A 20,077-nucleotide genomic window follows, 5' to 3' on the forward strand; every position below is an offset into this window, starting at 1 on the left:
AAGCTTCTCTAAGCAAGTGGAAATGCTGCTTAATAACCAACTAGTACTAATAATGCCCTCAGGAACAATGTAGTCTCTCACACTGAGAAGATTCGCCACTCTCATATTTTATATTCTCTTCTCTTTAAGGCCCTAAACCACAGATACACTTCTTGTACACTCTTTGGGTTGCACACAGCCAAAGAGCCCAGAAGATTCCAGTTCTGTTTTGTTTCTAAGAGTTCAAGCTTCAGAAAGAAGATTACAGAGCATTTAACAAGACTAATCAAGAGGCATCTATAACATTACAAAAAACAAACATCTATTGAATGGTACACGAAGAAGAAAACTGGTTACACAGGAAATATTCTATTTTTGATAGCATAGTAATGGACAGGAAGGCAGGAAATATCCTTTATACTCTAAGGAATTGTGACCTAGCGCAAACTATGTTTAAGATTAACAATGGAATTGAGGCAGCAGAGCTCGTATAAGCACTTAAAATTTGTATTTATGACAGCTCAACTAAAGAGCAATTCTTGGAGCCATTCTAAAACATGTTTCTACTAGTTTCCACTATCATATGTCCCAAAACAGATAAACCACAGACATAGAGCCGCAACACCTGAAAAAGCATCTCTTTAAGCTACCTGGCAGTTAAGCATTGTAATGCCTCTGGGAGCTGTAAAGTTTCTATTCCAAAGTGAAATAGGAAAATAAACATCACCCAGGAAATAAGTAAAAAAGGCCAAAGAAAGAGACAGTCTGGGACCCTCTCCTCAGAGCAAGAGAAGTTTCTGAAAAGAAAGAGTTCATATTTGGGGACCCAGCAGAAACATCCAATAGGAGTTCATCAGCAGAAGATATTTCAGCACAGTAAAATTTCTTGGGGTAGACAATTAAAGTACTGTTATTTTGTTTTAAGTTCAAAACAAAGTCCAGAAGTTTTGAAATCTGCCTTAAAATATTTCCTATTTTCTGCTTCACCCTAGAGAACTGAGACACCCTGGAAAGTGGGTTCAGGACAATCCAGTGAGCTGTTCTCCTAGAGCTGTCAGAAAGGAGGAATTCACAAGAGCCTGGGAGCTCCTAGGCACTTGGCAACTGTTCAGGGCTTCCAGGCAGGCTGCCAGGGAGCCAGGAAGTCCAGGCTGCCAGGGAGCCAGCAGGCAAACTGGCTAAAGTTGAGCAGATTATGAAGACTGCCTGGTTTCCCTTAGAATGTTTTCAAAATCAACACTGTCTCATGGAATATGTCAGTGAATCAACAAACTCAAATGCACAAACATGTAGTCTACGTTTTTGGCAATTCTTTGAAACCTGACAGGTGTTTCCCCCACCTTTTCTTGGGGCTGCTGAGGGCATGTCTGTACAATGCACATAGCTCCTGCAAAAGATTCAAAAGCTTTCATGTTTTCTGCTAAAGAGTTAGAAGATAAAGTAATGAAAGGAAGGTTTGTCAAGATAAAGGAAAAAGAGCCAAATGTGGACTACGCCACTGATGAAACTATGGAATAGTCTCCAAAGAGAAGCAGCAAAATCATCAGCAAAACTCTTTCATTTGTAATTTCTAAGATTCTTTGATAGATCCATCTACAAAATTGTCTGCATGAAGTGGTAAAGAGGTAGCCTGCTTAAAGACCAGGAAATTTGTTAAAAGATGCTGAAAGTTTTTGATTTACTCAGTACTAAAATGGGTAAGCCACATTCTTGCCTCATTCTTAAGTATCACTGCTTAGTTGTAACACTATATTAACCTGATTAGAATTATTTCCTTTCATCAATATGTGCGAGAATTTTTAAGTGGGTGAGGAAGTCCTGAATAGGCTTGCATTGTTGGATACAAAGTCTCATTCCTTTTTTATGAACTGCCTGTGGTCGTCACTGACAAAAAAATACAATCCTCTTCACCACTATTCTTTAATATGATCCAATGAAATTATTACAAAACTAATGCTCTTCAGGGTATTGGCCTATAAAATTAATTAGTCCTGAAATTATAATATTTGCCTGATCAAATGATAAACTGACAGCACGGCAATTTATTTTTTAATTATCAGTACTGCAGTGAAGTTCAAAAGCCCCAACACGCCCCAATCTGAACAGCTCAACAGCACTTGACAAGAACTTGCAACAAACTACACTGCATCAAGCTAGGAAGGCAACAATTTCTACTTAGAGGCACAACAGTGAAAATCTTTGGATCTTAAGGTGTGCGCTTACTATTATTTCCAATGCCCTACTATATTCTGTAGTTTAAAGTATTGGGGGTGTTTTCAGAAGTTAATTAGTGAAGTTTACAAGAGTTTTACACTAACACACCTCGTAAAGGCTTTATATTATTTTGATTGCCCAAAACTTGGTGATCCCACTGAAAGAATCTTCAAACTGAAAAGGCATCCTGAAGGAATGAAAACAAAAGGCCTAGTTAAGATAATTCCACAATGCCAGTGCAGCATGGCTGGATCAAGTACAATGAATTACAAGGGAAGCAAAAGTTGAATGCTGGGCCTGTCCTGTAAAGACTTAGCCAAAAGAAAAAAGTTTTGGGCACCAAGAATATGAGACAAATGAAGGATAATTTGTAAGCCATATAACTAATTACAGCTTTCTCACTTCCTCATACAGAAACAGCTTAATAAATTTGTTTAAACAGAAAGGTCAATCAACAATAAGGTACCTGTTAGGCAAAACAGCAATATTCAGCAATGCAACTTCCATAATTTAAGACAAGTGACATATTTTGCATAATCTGTAAATATCTCTCGGAGTTACAGTCTTACCCTGATTGGCAGTGCTGATGCCCAAGTGAGTCAGATTGGCAGCAAGATTTCCGGTACTATTGGAGCTACTCAGGGCTGGGAATGTGGATTCCTCAGGATCTAATGGTGTTGGGAGAGGAGAGGGGAAATGGATGTTTGTCAGGTCTGGCAGGGAGCCACCCGTGTTATGTGTAGCAGGAATCAGCGTTGTAGTGTTTTCTTGGTCAGCTGATGGAAAGATGCTAAATAGAGGCGGGAGAAAAAAAAAAAGACACAAAGATAGTTTTAAATTTTAGCCTGGACAGTTCCTTTTAAATCATTTTTAAAAAGGAGGTGCCATATAAATTTTTATGCTGTATTTTTGATAAACCAGTTTAGAGACATAATAGCCAACAGGACTCTATTAGATATTCTGGTTTGTCCTATAGCTATTACAGGGTTATACAGTCCAAGGGCTTCTCAGAAAACTCAAAGGTAAGAGGAGTTTCAAGGTACAACACACTTTCTTGAAGATTTCAATGCTCTTCCCCCCACCCCCAAATAAAAAAAGCTAAAAACTTACTTGATTCCTGGAACTTCACATGATTTAGGTCTTGAAGACCCTGTCTGAAATAGAAAAAGATATTTTTAAAGCCAATTATATTGTTAGAAATTAATGTTTAGAATAAATTTTAATCAGTCAGTTTATTTAATTTAACACACTTGTATAGAAGAATGGAGCTCTATGGAGCTCTTCAGAAGAGATGCATTGTCGTTGCTGCTTTAGGTATGCACACATAACAATAGATCAGAAAGGCAGTTTGTGCGCAAGTGATTTGTGGCTAAATATAGCATTTAATCTCTAATCCTGCAAGTAGTTTGTTTTAGTTAGCAATATTTAGAACATCTGTTTACCTAAATGTTTAGAAAGTAAAATCTCTACACTTAAATATGAAATTTCTACCTTTTTAGTGTCCCATCCTTGCTTAGAGAGGGCTTTGTCTGCCTCAGAGGTGGTTTCCTCCATTCCAGGGACAGTCAATAATAAAACTAAAAAAATGAGCATGAAAGAAATCATGTCATAATACTAAGCTTTCCACAAAGAAATTTTCCGTTTTCGGTATGTAACTGTCACAAATACCTTAAGTAATTCCTATTATCAAATCCATATTTATGCAATACTGCTTAAGATGATCTCCATTCAATGGTATACTGTTCCAGAAGCATTTATATGGAATACATAACACAACACTTGCAACACAGCGCACACGCATTTGACTGCTGTGTATTCACCTACCACTGGGTAGATGTTTAAAGATTAAATTTATCTACACAGATTCAGGAGCTATTAAAACATTCCTTGAGCTGAAAACAGAAACAAGGGCCAGCAGAGGGCACCAAAATTGTCAGTGCCCGACGGCTGCGCTGCAGAAACCACTGTTTGCAAGCTTTGCCTCCGAGAGTACACTCACTGATGAGCCAAATCGCCAAAAAAATAGATGAAATTTTGCTACTGTATGGTATTGTATCTTAATGATATTCAGTTTCTCTTGTTGCTTGACCCAGTGTTTATGCAAGAGGTTAGATCATGAAGGCTAACGTACAAAATAGAAATTCCAAAAGCCATCCTCCAGATAAAAATGTCACTAGTTAACATGACCAAGGTAATTTGACTTTCTTTCCTGTCTTAAGCATGTGTCCACTACAAGATTTAAGTTCCATCACAGAGGCCAATATTTCTAGTTGAGGAACTGCATATGAAGAATCACAGGTATATATGAGGAATCTCAGGGTAAATTTGGAGATAGTTTTACATTTTTGTATCTCAAAATACTGATGTCAGATGGAAAGTCAGGTATATGTCAGACTAGGGTATCAGAAATAAAATTCAGCAGTTTTAAATATTTCAATGCAAAATCAATTTCCAGAATTTAATTTCTGATAGTTAATATTTAATGAAGCTGCCAGTGTGAAACTTAAGTCATTAAAATAAAACTGACAAATTAATACCAATATCTGAAAGAAACATCTATTACAGCAAGCTTCTCCATCAGAGTTACTGATATTATTAAGGGCCTGGAGCATTAGTTAATACCTAAAACTTTATGAGCCATATGTAGGGAAATAAAAACCTCACTGTTGCACACAGTATCCAGTTGTTACCTGCTAACAGTTGTTCATAGACTCACATGAAATTACAGTGTCTCTACATTTGCCTAAAAGTTACTACACACTGGAAACCTCTAGAAGCTGTGAAAGAAACCCACCAGGATCCCATCATGCCCAGGTTTTTTTTCCCCCACTGAGTAAGGCTTTAAAATGACAGGCAGTTTACCTCTTTTCTGCTGCATGTCTTGTGACCCTCCTGAAAATGATTCTTGTTGAGTTGGAGTCATAGTACTCTGGTGCAAAGCAGAATCAGAATTTGTCCTGAGAGGAAGACAAAAACATATTTTTGCTGTCGGTTTCTTGAGGTTAAAGAATGTTTAATCTCAGGCAACAGTAACTAATTTAGGAAAAACTGCATTTACTCTGCATTAAACAAATAAAAACAAAATCTATGCTATACACCAGGCACTGTTTCTTTATGAAACAATCAACTCTCAGAAAAAGCTCAAGTTTGAAGAGTGATTGTTTCAATAATGGAACTGAGAGGAACACAGAATGAACTGTTTGCCATAGTTAGAAAATCACTTAACGTGTTTTAAGATTGTACATGACCAAATAATGCAACTTTGAAGTCAAAAGCCACTTGTATATACTTCTTTGGTTTTACTAGTCTTTAACAGAAAGCACCCCTATTTTATAGGTAGAGAAAATGACCGGTTCAGGGATACACATATGTTGTGGAAGCAGGAACCACAATGGTGTCTCCATAGCCAACAACTCTCACATGATGAATTGTCCTTAAACCTGTGACTGTTGGCCATCACTTCAGCAACTCAGTGCCAGCTTCTGCATAGTGAGAAAAATCCAAGTCTTTTACAGCTCAACAGTTCTGGGGTATGCCTTAGAACACCAGTAAGATTTACCTTCACAAAGATCACGTTAGCTGACACACCTTAAGTTTAAAAGCTGGTCATCTAAAAGAATAAGCATAATAAAAGAAAAAAAAACAAGTTCTAAATTCAGTAAGTCATGGATGACCAACTGCTATGTGGAACGTTAAAGGCCTTTTTTTGCACATGGAAGATGTTATCATAGTACCAGAGAATGTAGACCAAATACTAATGCACATGCAATTATGCTACTAACCTTCTCCAGCTTGTATCTGATGGAGGTGACAGATACACAGTGCCATATGGACAACTGTCTACGTGATTCAATTAGTTAAGGGGAAGAACACCACTTTGTCACTTAAATAACCAGCCTAATTTGAAATCTTTTCTTAAGAAATAATTCAAACTACCCTGCCAGAGCCACTATGCTCAAAAGAGAAAGGCAACACAGATCACCTACGGAGAGCATAGTGATTTTAACATGACATTCAAAATATACACCAAAACGTATGCTTTAGAGCTGATACAGAATGAAAGAATACTATTTAAAACATCAAGCCTGACGACACAGAGACAAGCTTTTGACTCCTACACCAAAAAAGCCACCTTAAGGCATAATGACGCCTCGTAACTTCTCAGTCTGGTTCTTGGCCACCTCTCCAGTTGGTCTTCCTTCTCACATTCTGAAGGAAAGCAACCCTTAAAGAGCTCATACAACACCACATTTATCTGGCTGGTTGTAATGTCTGACCAACAGAATGACCATCTCCTTTCCAGTTTCTTAGCATCTAACTCTTTCCTGCTGAAAAGCTGTCGTCTCTCCACTCCCCACTAACATGCTCCCTTTAGCCCCATCAACCCAGTCTTACTGTGGCACATTTTAAGCCAGTCAGCAATAATAAACTAATTCATTTTCACAAATGGCAGGAAGAATAGTGCTTGGTAGATGCTAAACTAATGAATCAAGTTGTAATAAAATGCACAATGAACTGCAAAGAATTCCACTTTGGATTTACTCAGTTCTGAAGGGAAATTCAGTTTTCACCAATACTGCCTTATTTGTTTTATCAAAGGATCTGAATCCCTCTCAGCTTCGTGTATATCATTATCCCCACTTAAGAGCTGAAGAAACTGACACAGAGAAAGGTAAATGCTTACTTTACTGAATAGTAGGTATTTATAGACTGGATCACAGTTCAGAAAAAGTAGATGACATCAACTGTACAGAGATGGGAAGCATCTCTGACAGGTGAGGATGGGAGGATGGAGCAAGCTGCAAAAACTGAAAATCATAGTGTTGTTGGAAAGGTAGGTTTTTACTGCCACTGCAGAAACCAAAGGATATTTGTCTTCCATGCTTATCCACGGAGAGGGGACGTCGATGCGGAGACCCAAGACGATTTCTGTCACGATATACTCTGTCCACCAGCCCGTGATGCCGAGTTGTTCTGCTTGTATCCAATCCGGATGACTGAAAAGGAGTCTAAGAGAGATGCATAAAGTTCTAAGCAGAAAAATATATGCATGAGATATCTGCCCAGAAGTTGCTAATACTGTATACACGTTTGTGTTATTTTAAGAAGTAAAACTCAAAAAAGACATGGACAAACTACACCATATATATTTTTCTGTCATTTTCACAATAGCCATGGAAAGGAATTACCAAGGCTGTCTCTTCCAGACAGACAGAGATTAGAGACAAGGAGAGGCAGACTATGCTGGGTCTGCCCTCTCATAAATCAGTACTGCTCTCCGACCTTCACATCTCTGAAATACTGGAACTGATGGCGACAAGGAGCCTACTGACAACTGCTGTTTACATTCCCTTGGTGTAGCATGCAGCATGCATCCAGAAGGAACATGCTGACAACCAGAGCTTGAACTACAAGGGCAGGAGATGCAGGAAGAAGATGCACAGTGATCCTAACATTCATCTGCAGCTTTTAAGGAACACTCCACTCTCTCTCAAAACTACTTTTTGCCCCTCCTCTCAGCATAATTATTCTAAGGAGACACTGACAGAATCAAAAAAAAAAAAAAAAAAAGAGAGAGAGAGAGAAAGAAAAAAAAAAAGCAGTTTCCTTCCTCTGTCTAGAAAAAGTTAGAGTATTCAGTACTTTTGCAAACAATGTTTATTCATGAGGTTGCACAGTGAACCTAGATGGGTCAATTCCACTCTCTGAATCTTACTGGCATCTACATCCTGAGAGCGTTTAATTTGTCAGCAACTGACTTCAGAGAATCTGAGGACAACACAGAAAAGATAAGGAAGATAAATTTCCACTCTAAGCTGTAAAACTTCTCCTATATTTTCAAAGGCCCATCCCAGTGTAGAGCTGGAAGAGAGAGGGGAAAGAAAAAACAAAACAAAAAAAGAAAGGTCAGCCTCTTCTGACACTTCAAAAGCAATACATGGGCATCTAGAGAAAAAGGCTAAACACTTCCATTCCTTGCCAATGTGAACAGCTTTGCTGAGTCCCTCAACACCATCTGTTTGGAAATCCAAAATTTGCTCTTCCATTCAGGTGATGCATGTGGCAAATGCACTGTCCTGTCTGCCAAGCCATGAAACCATCTGGCTTCCACATTAATCTTTTAAAAAATGTCCAACTAGACTGTTTAAGTGACTATTTCTAAAAACTTTCGGATTTAAATGATCTATCTGTAATAACTTTTTTAAAGCATCTTTCTAATATTTTTAACTCCATTCTATTTAGCAAATATTAGTATCTCCTGCTACGCATACACAACCTGTGTCAGTGTAATAGATGCAAGGTGGCTGTGTTGTTTATTTTCTTGCTTAAGGACTAACACTGGATATGCAGCAGGATACTGCTTAAGTCAACATGTAACCAGGAGAGGAACACAGTAACTTTTGGCTATTCTCCCCCCCCCCACTAAGATGACGGTGTTCTGCTTCAGCTCTTTAACAAGTATGACTCTTGTATGAACATTCAGAAACCTCAAATCACAGCATCTTAAATTTAAGCAGTCTAAATTAAGACATGTTGGTTTAACCTCTGCTGCAAATACTAAGCAACGATCTAGTTCTACCTAACTGGTACCACACAGAATTGAAAAACACTCATAATTCCAAAACACCAAAAAATGGCTCAAACTCTCCTTTGTACTCTTATTACACCAACCCTATCCCAAACAGCAGCAAGATTTCCAAATTAATATATGTGTGCTCAGAAGATCAACAGGAGAAGCAGTTTCCTATGTCAGTGGTCTCAACCACAATGTTACTAAAAAAGGAAAAGCCAGTCTGAAGCATAGAGAACACAGACCTCACCTGCAATTTAAAAGCAAGCCAATGCAAATGAGCATACAGACATAAAGTTGAATGCAAAGACTGTTCTTTCTGGAATTTTCAAGTAGTTTTATGGCATAACTTCCATTAAAAAAAAATCACACACAAAAAAAAAAAATCTAATTTGGATGTAACAGTAGAAAAAGTAAACATGGACCGTGCCCCAGTCACAACTAGTGGGCTACATTTTATGACCAAATTAATATAGTTAGCAAGGAACTTTGGGACAAGGCAGTTCTCTGCCTTTCCAGGAACAAAGATCCAAGTGAATCTCTAACTTGCTTAGGCAAATCACAAAAGGCAGCGAACACCTGAGAAAATGGGCATTGCCTCCAGAAGTTCTTCTGGCTTCTCAGCAGCCACTCCATGAAACTTTATCTGGACCAAACACCAGGCAGCTTGCCTTCACTAAAATCCCATCCCTGGAGGGCACGTGATACTTAACTATATTGCAAAATTGCAATAAAAATGAACAGATCTGAGTGTCAATTGTGTTTGGACAGTGAAGAAGTACAACTGCTTCGCTCCTCTGAAACAGATGCGGAGATTTGAGACCAGAAACCTACCCAAAACTCCACAAGACACCAAAAAAATGCTAAATACTTACAGACAGGAAGGAAAAAGCTCAGTGTTTTAAAGCGGCAGTGTCCCTTTATGATTTAGGAATAAAAACAAGCAAGGCAGATGAGGGGGAAAGTGAAGGAGTGTTACCTATTAGTAGCTTACATTTCAGTGCCCCTTGGTGACAAGCAGCATTTTGGTAATCATTCTTCCTTTCCCAATGGAGTAACATGCAGGCTAGTGCACATGCTCAGAGATTGCTTAAATCACAGGCCAAGACAGTGCCAAATAAACCACTGTCTGCATCAAATTAACCCCCCATAAACCATAAGTAATCACATGACAGACCACAGCAAGTCTAGAGAGTCTGTACAGGAATTATTATGCATGTTCCAAACTTGGATGCATGGCAAAACCTGTATTTATATGACAGACCATAACTCCTTTGGAGCTGTAATGGTGAATCAAATAAATACTGTGCATACCAAAAAAAGTGTAACATGTGCTAAAATACGTATCTACCTGGGCAAACAGCACACCAGTTCTAAATACGTATTTGCACAAACCTAAATGTTTGTTTACCAAAGAGACAGGAACTGCTCCAAAGGCTTCTGCCAAAGCTCCGTTGTGCTGTAAATGCAAAGAACCAAGATTCTCAGATCACTAACCCTCTAACTAAAGACAACCACACAGGCATCACCCAATTAACACATTGTACAAATAGCTTTTGATAATTGCATCATATTTCGGCTTAAAATTTAGAAAACTGGAAACCATTCATACCTGATACAAACAAGTACATATTTTTATTTTGTTGCTTGTCACCATTTATTATCTGTAACAGTATTTTTTTTATTATTTTTGGATTTGTTTTTGAAAGAACATATAAAACCCTGGAGTTTAACGATAAACTTTTTCCCATACCCTCCTCTATTCATCCATAACTTTTGAGTACTCACTTTCAAGTATCGTATTAGTTTCAGAACTAAAAAGGTTCTGTCTAATAACTGTCAGTAATGGTCATCAAGCACAGAACATTCCAATACTACTGCCTAAGAAGAATAGTAATCATTAACCTCTTTAACAGGAAACTAATGACAAATCTGTGGATCCTGAAAAGACCAGATGTCTGTAGACTAAAGTTAAAGACTTCATAACATGAAACTTCTGCATTGTATTCCCTAAAGACAACCAGATTTAAATAGCTCTTTGTTTCTCCTCTCACCAAAAATTCAAGCTCTTGAAAACTTTCACAAATTCATCTGCCTATGTGTATTTCAAAATGCACAGTTAGAGGTTGTCATCAATAGTTTCTCTGTATTTATTAAGCCAGCCTTCATCAGAAAAAAACACAAACTACAAGATTTCATTCTTACCACATCCTTGCAAGACAAACTCTAATTGTTACTACTCTAAAACAAGGAAAATTGATACAGTAATTATAATTACTTTGAGTACCCTTAATCACCTAACTATAGAAATCAGGAGTACCAAAAGCATCAATCGCTTAATCCTATCCATTACACATCATCTCCTGTTCACACATGCTTACCAACAGCAAAACAGGTATGTGAAACTCCAATTTTCTGTTCGGGGGGGGGGGGGGGGGGGCAAAAAATTTTTTAAAAAACCCACAACCATACACCCACATTTTCTTTCAGTCAGACTAAAGGAAAGAAACTATTCTTAAACCAATCTGTGCTCCGTTCCACCTTTCCTTCTCTTCCTAAAAGCCATGCATGGAGCACACTGCCACAGGCTATCCTCTTCAAGACTCCCAGCTACCAACACTTTCTACATGTTATGTTATTTACTTCTACTTTTTCTTCAAGTCTTCAGTGTCTTTGCAGAAGAATCCATTATCAACCTGATACTGAACACAAGCAATGCCATGAATAATCACTGACAAAGGAATTTCAGTGCCTCTGCTTATGCTTCACCCAAAAGCATCACAACCAAGGACAGGAGAACTAGCAGTCGACGCTGCTGGAGCACACAGCTGTGCTGCACAGAACTGTGCTCTGTTCCGAAAGAGTAAGAATTCTCAGAGCATTCAGGGTGGCCTGCTGCAGCTCTGGTTCTATGTTCTGAACCAGCAGCTATTTCACAGTCTCCTGCGAGGAAAAAATAACATACAGACACAGCATTAATTAACAAAAAGCAAGAAAGAAAAGGAAATGTATATAATCAAACTCACCTGGAAGGGCAGATCCATGGCACTGTTTCCGATCTGATTCACATTTGGCAGTGACCCTCCATAGTACTGGCCACGACTCTGTCCTAGTTGCAAATATTGGGTTTTCTGCAGCTGTAACTAAAAGAAAAGAAGGGAGCAAACTGTAAGAGCAACTCTTCCCCTCCCCCCCAACTGTTTTAACTAACTCAATTCTACACAATGTCAGCTATCACTGAGAATGGATGCCATCTATAAACAGCACAATTTTAACTTCTGTGAGTGGATGTCAATCATCTCTACAACAGTTTGCAAGCTGCCATACTTAGTCTTGTGCAATAATGTAAAGCAAAATTAACTTTAGAGCTAGGATGCTTGACTGAAGTTTAAAGTTAGTGATATTTTTTTTTTTTTAATTTAGTAGTATCAATATTTAAAATTATTTCTGGTTAAATTCTGTAATGCTCCCCCTCAACACACTCAGATTTAATGTTACATTGCTACCAAAGCCCTATTTTACACTGACAAAGCAGAGCCTGGAATCATTTGAATACAGCAGTCTTGCTGTGGGAGCTGCATCGTTCAAGGACTCAAGGAACTACAATTAAACTAGCAGAGAAACACACTTACATAAGTTCCCTCTCCGCCCACTGTGGAGGAGTAGGTATTTTATAATGTATGTTGTTCCTCACTAGATGTCAACTGGCTGTTTTTGCACTCTGAAATGCAAGAACATTCCTAGATTGGTAGCAAAGAATTGTTTAAAGACTAAATGTTCAGATCTTGGACTAGATGCAGGTTGGTTGCTAAGGTGCTGTAGTGTGTACATCAACAAATCTGTTGTAGTTTCATTCAAATAGATCTTAAAGCCTTTGTTTCAGAATGCCAGAGTTTTGAAGAGCAAAGTTTGGAAAAATAATAGAAAATGTGGCATCCACAAAACTGGATGTTTACATGATTCACTTTCTTTACATTTTCTTAATGCAAAGGAAATGATAGGATGGAAATCCATGGCCCTACCTTTTCAGTTTTACCACAAAAAAACTGAGATTGAGTGAAGATGTTCACAGCAAAGCAGAGCCACTTTTAACATTCAGAAAGGTTATCTAAGCAGAATCCTTCAATAAATTAGTAATACCATAACCAGGGACGCTAAGCAGAGTTGACAGTGAAGATATTCACCACATCACACATCAATAACACTAAGATAGAGAGAGAAAAAGGGACCAGTCTGCTTGCATTATGTCTCACACTTTTAGTGTATGTGTTAGAATATTCCTAATGAGAGTAAAAAAAATAAAAAAAAAAAAGAGAGAGATCACCTCAAGGTGACAAGACATGCATGCATTCTTATGACTTTAAAATTATCACTAGGAAAGCAACCCAAATATCCTTTAATGATAGATCCTAGAAGCCAGTGTTTTCCAAATACACAGTTAACCAAAATCTACTGCTTTATCTAAGGGACTGCATGAATCCAAAAGTTATCAGCCAGTTCTTAGAGATTAAACTTCTCTATGGAAGAGTCAGTCAGTCTCAAAAGCTTCAACAACTATGTATGCGGAATATCAATTACGAAGTGGTTGATGGTTTTTCTTTAATAAAAGGATGTATAAATCCCCTCAGTCCAGAGACGCATGAAATATTCATAGTGTGCAATATCAAGAGGTTCAAAAAGATTCTGTCTAAAAAGCAAGAAAGGAGCTTCTCCCCCTCTTTTTTTTGTAATCTTTTGACATGCAATTACAATACAGCGCTGTAAGCAATACATGAATTTAGAGAAACACTCTGCACCAGTATCACTTAATGAGTCACACCCCCTCTAAACCATAGCTGCAGAGCACTAAGAGCACAATATCAGGACTAGCTGTGCTTTTTGTCTGGCCTGTACATATGTTTTTGTTGTTAACAAAAAAAAAAAAAAAAGAAAGAAAAAAAAGAAAAAGGCTTGCTCGGGATTTGTGCCAAACATTGGAGTAACTATTTCAACAGGTGTTGGTATCTTTTAAAGAACTGGGGGGCAGGAGGGAGCATTTGCTTTACGTTTTTTATGATTAGTTTTCCCCAGTATATACCACAAAGTATAATGTAATGTGCAGGTCATGACCACTTGCCCTTCCACTGCCGTGAAATGTGGAACCGAGGAAACACAGGAGACCGAGAACTAAAGCAGTTCTCAAAATGAGCTCATTAAATGGCTTTGGTACATCATTGATTTTACTAGCGCTACCTTCACTAAACACTTTTGGAGCTCCAGGCCAAAAACAAAATAATTGATTGCTTATGATTGCTATTATATATCATTACATCAGCACGTATATCCGTATTCATCATTCTCCTCAGCCTCCTGCCTCTCAACAGCAAGGGGCCCCCGCGGTTTGCAGGAGCCCGTCAGCAAGCGCCGCTGGCAGCGTGTCGCCGCGGAGCCCACCTGCAGCGGGCCAGTTTCCGCAGGGCCTCCCTCGCCAGCTTTTTACCTGGTAAGAAAGCATTTCTCAAGACTGAAACATCAGCTCCTCCCGTCACTCCAGCAGGGGATCTCAGGAAAAATCAGCAAAAAACCCTGCAAATTTCAGAGTTACGCTTCAGGATAGCTCAGGAGTCCAGAGCCTTAATAAGGGAGCTTTTCCCCGCACAGAAGCGGCACTAAAAATGAAAACAGACACTGGCTGCAACCAGAATGAACCCTTCCTCCTTTTTCCATAAAAATATCTTACGATTCAAAATACCAAACAATCTGATCACCTTTACTTAAAAAAAAATACTTTTGTTTTCCTTTGGAATAGTTTTTGAGGATTAACTTTGAAGAGGCGATTGCTAGGTTTTATCTTAAAAACAAACAAAAAAAATAGACTTTTCTTAATAGAAGAATTCAGACTATTCTTACATTCTTAACAATTCACACGCCAACTCCAGCTTTAGATTCAATTAGTGGCAGTTTGCTGTCTACATAAATTTAGATAGTGAAGTAAGATAATGGATTACTTAGTGTTCACCAGATGCATTAATTTCTTGAACCACAAGAACTTAATGAATCTACATTACAACTTTACTGTTTTTATATTATGTGTCCAAGGTAATGGCTGATTGACAGTTGAAAATATTGCTAAATACTCCAGTTCTTTCCTGAGAAAGCTTTTGGTAAGGCAAAAGCTTTTGCTTTTTAAACCATTTATTTCTTCTTAGCATTCCTGTTGAGAAGCAGAACATTTTTCAAAAAAAAAAAAAAAGATCCTAGCTGTAATTTCCTTTCCACCACCATTTCTCTTATACTACTTAAAAGAAATACAGATTTTTAACTTAAAAAAAATATAGAATTATTTAACCATTAACACCACTCTTGCTTAAACTTCAACAATCTGTGAAGCTGCAGCACTATCTTTACGGAGAAAAGGATTCATTACTTTTCAGTGCAGTAATTAGGAATTTGCAAGCAACTACATTCTTAAACACAGGAGCGAAATTATGCGATCCTGCTCAGGTCAATAGAGCTGCTCTGGACATATGCAACTCCAGTAAAAAAAATCAAAAATGTTACATTTTACCCAACTACTGAATTGCTATAATCACGAACAATGCCATATTCTTCCAGATACTTGTTTTTAAAGTGAACCCAGTTATATGAACTACCTCAACATTTCCACTTAAATTGGGTTAAAGTTTCTGGCTATGCAGATGTGTTTGTAGGGAGAGATTCAAGTTCTATAATAAAAAGAAGAGAAAAACATATTCCTAAAAGCATATCCAGTTTTCCTGCACACTTTCTAGAGTGTCCAAAATACGCACATAGGAATCAAAGGAAGCATTTATTAATATTCAACACTTGAACTTCTAGAAATTCTTCCAAAAAAAATCTAGGCAAATTGTAAGTTTGTGGACAGAACGTGATTGTAATCAAATGGCAAATTTTATGCAGAAATTAAGTGAATCAAAATCCAATATAACTGTTTCTTCAAAAATGCCCTCTTTTATATATAAAGATTTGATTCCCACAAGCATAATAAAAGGGTGGAGTATCCTTCTGATAAAAAAACTGAGCTATCTGATGAATACAGGAAGCAAGATTGCATGATAACTGCTCTTTTGCTGGTTTGCAGTTTCCGTATCAAGCTTGCTTATAAATTCAAGTTTTTCACTTTAAACAGCCTTCTCTTTAATGTGTGGAGGCTGGTATGCAGCAAACTGTGTGCAGATTAAAATTAGAAATGTAACACTAACGCTTTAAATTGGAAGTTAATTTCTGTTTAAAGGGTTAACTGAAAGTTTAAGGACTGAATTATGGGTAAATCCTGTTGTTTAAGTCTGTTCTAAGTTTCCCAGTTGGATACACTGAAAGTTCTCAGGAATGCTCCCTCCTAAAGCAACTGGAGAGAGACAGGAACTGCCATGAAAATAACTTACGGTTTCTTGGGAGTTTTTAAATTGGCTGGGATTGATTTGGAATCCCCATTAATATGTCACTGCTATTTTCTGATCACTCCCTAGGAATGAACTCACAGCCCAGCTCTTGGTCCATCTCAATGAAAAATCACTTATATTGCCATTTTGCTTAGTCATCTCAGCAAAACAGCAAAAAATAGATAGTAGAGACCAAGTACCCCCTTATCTGCAGAACAGGACTTTTCAAGAGAGAAATTTTCCAGGTCCAGTGTACATGCTCTACCGCTTCTACAAGCGGTGAGAAGGCAGGAAAACTCCAAAACTACTAATCTAGCTTCTTTCTCCAGCATGAAATTAAACACTAAATTAAACAAACCCACAAGGCAAGTCGGTTCTTCAAAGTCCCAATGGAAGTATTTTCTTCAAAGGGAAATTTCTTCCCATTCACAATCCTCATGTTGATAAGAAAAGCAAATACAGTCTTAAAAAGAAAGATAAGTTAACATCAATTTAATGATTCACAGTTACTGCATTTAGACTCAGTGGCAATATAACCAGTAGCTAAAAATCACCTAAATTTAATAGTTAGATGGTTAATTAAGTTCTTTACTTTTGTCTCTATGTTGCTGAAAACTGCCCAACAGTTATAACTAACCGCTCTGACCAACAAAACAGTTTCACTTCTCCTTCCTCCTGGAAAACCCTTATTTTAAACCTGTTAAAATTCTGAAATTCATTTAACAACTTTTAAAACTCTGCACTTGATTTCCAATTAATTTCTAAAAGTAACATACATCCAAATAACTGCTCATTTACTAAAACAATCCTCCATGAAAGTTGTCTAGAATTTATTTAATTAAATGAAGCTGAATTCACAAATCAGAGAGCGCCTCAGTAGGCCAAAAAAAGGAGGAAAATTTAAATTTGTTGGCCACAGCTTCATAAATTACAGCAGATATTCAGCTGGCAGTCCACCTCTGCATCAACACACCCAGATGGAATCTCACTAAAGCCAAGAACTTAAAATTAATACCAATAATGGGAAGAAATAGAAAGTTATTACCAGCAGGAAGTTCTGAAAGCAACTGCAAATGTGTTTTTACAATACAGCTAAGGAGAATATGCCATGGAGAGCACAGCCCCCATGTTCTGACTGCCTTGCCTGCCCCTGAAAAGCTATAAAACCTTGTCCCTCTCCTTGCATCTGAATTCATCCAGTTGAAGAAGCTGAACTACTCGAAGAGCTTTGTGGCATTTGCTCACCCCACGATCAGAGCAGCCTCTCCTAGCAGACGGGAAACAGGACCACATAGCTAGAGCCAAAAAAAAAAAAAGGACCGCTTCTTCAGCGTTTAGCTACTAGACTAGCTCAGCTGTATTGTATAATTTCACATTATATTTCAGGATTGCCTACTGAAGAAAGCTGATATCTTAACAAACCTCACCTTCACTCCTGCAGAAGCTGGAAGGTACGAAAAGAGTGAGTCAAAAGAGGAGAAGGCCTCATGGTTACAGCAGCCAGGTGTTTGTCTTCCCTCTGCCACCCAAGCTCCTCCTGATACTACATGACTAACTAAAAACATTTTTCAGCAGCAATTACTAATTTTCAGGTTACTCAGCACAAAATATTAGGGGTCTGTCAAAATTCCTACCTGAGGTCATGGTTCCTCCTCCCCGAGTGAGCAGGAGCTATGGTAGGTGGATGGGTGGGTGTATACAGCAGAGCACTTTCAAAAACTCAAGACTCGCTTATTTTTCCCCCTTAGAGTATCAAGTGTATCAACCTGGACACTCAAAAATCATTTTTTTTTAATTTTAATGCCTGCATCTTAGTAATCCTTCTATAAAATAAGAATCATCACACCAGAATATTGTAAAGATTAAGCTGTTCTTAAACTATTCAGGTTCTTTAATAACGTAAGCAACAGAGACCTTCCTTGTGGGCTTCATTATCCTATCACCAACCAAAGTTTGCCTGGCGCACTCTAAGGCCTAGAGTGCTACACTGAACAATGTGGCTAAAGCAAGATACTTAATTATCTATCTTATGCTGAAAGATGTAGGGGTCTCAGCATCATGGGGGAGGAGAGGGAGAAATATATGATAGATTAATTAAAAGACTAGCAAACTGTTCATGCACAAGAGGACGAATCAAGATCGGAAAGACTTTTGGAATGCTTGACTTTAATCTATATAATGCTCTTAACTTATAGTCTGAGTAAAATCAGTAACACTGCCCATTTTTATAATGCTATCACGTTTTTGAAAATTTACTGCAAATAATTGAAAGATTTTATTTAGATGTTACAGATCAAAATCCACCTACACGTTATTTAATACCTGAATAGGTGACTAAGGAAAAGAAAGAGGTCTATGTGCAATTTAACCCTTTAGTTTCATTTTCCAAGTAATTACAAAGTAGATGATGAAAATTAGTAACATCAATACTTTCCTTTTTATCAAAGCTTATACCACAGAAGTGTGTATATAAGAAGAGTTTCTCTTCAACCCAAAATATGACCTGATGGATGTGAAAAATAAACCATATGATATAAAAACATTCTGTTTAGATTGTATTTCAGAGCATCTAATGCTATGTTGCCTAATATCAAGAAAAAAGTGCAATATTAGGAAAAGAGACTTCATGTTCTTTGATGTAGATGTCGATTCTCTAGAAAGTGGCTTAACCACAGAGCTAGACAAAAAAATTAAATATACAGAAGTATACAGTTTGCTATCAGCCCCTTAAAGCTAATCCATGCTGCAGATATAAAAAGGGAACTCTGAAAAACCCGTGCTACTCTAAAAAAACCAGACACCTTTAAGTATTCCCACTGCAGAGCGAGGGACACTGCTGAAGTACTTCTGAATAACCAGCCATTCATGACAACAGTGAAAAGTGAGTGCACACAGGCGCACGCACAGAGTAATACTAGCATAGGAAAAGCGCAACTAGCTCCGTCACAGTTCCTTCAGCTAATGGAGACAGGCTGCACAGACAAATTCACCACAGAAAAAGAAAAGCAAATCCCTTGCATTTCTCACTCATTTGTGCTGTCACAATCAGGAAGAAAGTCCATCAAGCCAGATTGTTAAAGTAACTTATTTCCTGCAGTTTAAAGTACTGGTCCAACAGCAGCACTGTATCCAAATGCACAGCTGTTCCTCCAGGAAGACTGGTAAAGGAAATGAAGCCTGAAGTTTAGAGGAAAGGTATAATCTGCAGTGATAGCAGCTGCTCTGTCTGGGTCACTTGGGACTTAAAATATTCCATCACTAGGTTTATAACAAAACGTTTTGCAATAGGGTTTTTTTTTTTTTGAGTTTTAGTATGTTTTTATTTTCATAAAAGCAAAGATTTTAACACTGCCTAGAAACACGCAAGTGCTGACAAGTATGGCGAAACTTTCCCTTGTTGCCTGTGCCAATCATACTTGGCCTTACGAATGCTATTAGTATCCTAGTGCAATAGATATTACAGAGAAAAATACTACCAAGCCAAAACAGGAAGCCAAATGTCTACTACAAACTAAGTGAAAATTACCACGAAAAAATCCAGACGTATGGTATGAACTGGACTTGAACCCATGCTTTTAGAATTGCTGCATCACTGTTTACTCTTCCATCACCATAACTCACATTTAAGCCACTTTCAAGTATTTTTTCCATTAACACATAGATATGTCAGGAAGCAGAGAAAAAAAAAACTCCAATTCAGCCCAAGCATATTCAAGAAAGAATACAAATTAAAAGGAAAAAAAAAATGTTATTTTGTGGAAACAAACATGCTAGAATTTAGCAGGCACAAAACAGCAACAGCTTTGGTTTTGCCACGCTGAAACACTTCTGAGCAAACCCTTCGCTGGTAACAGCCAAGCAGAGCCAGAAATCCCAAACACAAGCCAGTACTGCGCTCTATTATCAGCACATA

The 20,077-nt window shown here is 37.8% G+C and overlaps 1 protein-coding gene across 3 annotated transcripts in view; it reads right to left on the minus strand.

The window, feature by feature from the left end:
* Positions 1 to 20,077, minus strand: part of CRTC1 (CREB regulated transcription coactivator 1) — a 44,677-nt gene that overhangs the window by 13,123 nt on the left and 11,477 nt on the right. For 2 of the 3 annotated variants that reach the window (XM_062596515.1, XM_062596514.1), the window contains exons 2-8: positions 11,791 to 11,907; positions 7,065 to 7,202; positions 5,976 to 6,037; positions 5,056 to 5,150; positions 3,685 to 3,770; positions 3,304 to 3,347; positions 2,763 to 2,983 (exon numbers count right to left, since the gene is read on the minus strand). In XM_062596515.1, coding sequence (XP_062452499.1) covers positions 2,763 to 2,983; positions 3,304 to 3,347; positions 3,685 to 3,770; positions 5,056 to 5,150; positions 5,976 to 6,037; positions 7,065 to 7,202; positions 11,791 to 11,907 — 763 coding nt within the window. Of the gene's footprint in view, positions 1 to 2,762; positions 2,984 to 3,303; positions 3,348 to 3,684; positions 3,771 to 5,055; positions 5,151 to 5,975; positions 6,038 to 7,064; positions 7,203 to 10,175; positions 10,224 to 11,790; positions 11,908 to 20,077 lie in introns of all 3 variants that reach the window. The other variant, XM_062596516.1, reaches the window with a different exon arrangement.

This window comes from Rhea pennata, chromosome 27 (genome assembly GCF_028389875.1).
Source record: "Rhea pennata isolate bPtePen1 chromosome 27, bPtePen1.pri, whole genome shotgun sequence".
Taxonomy (NCBI): domain Eukaryota; kingdom Metazoa; phylum Chordata; class Aves; order Rheiformes; family Rheidae; genus Rhea; species Rhea pennata.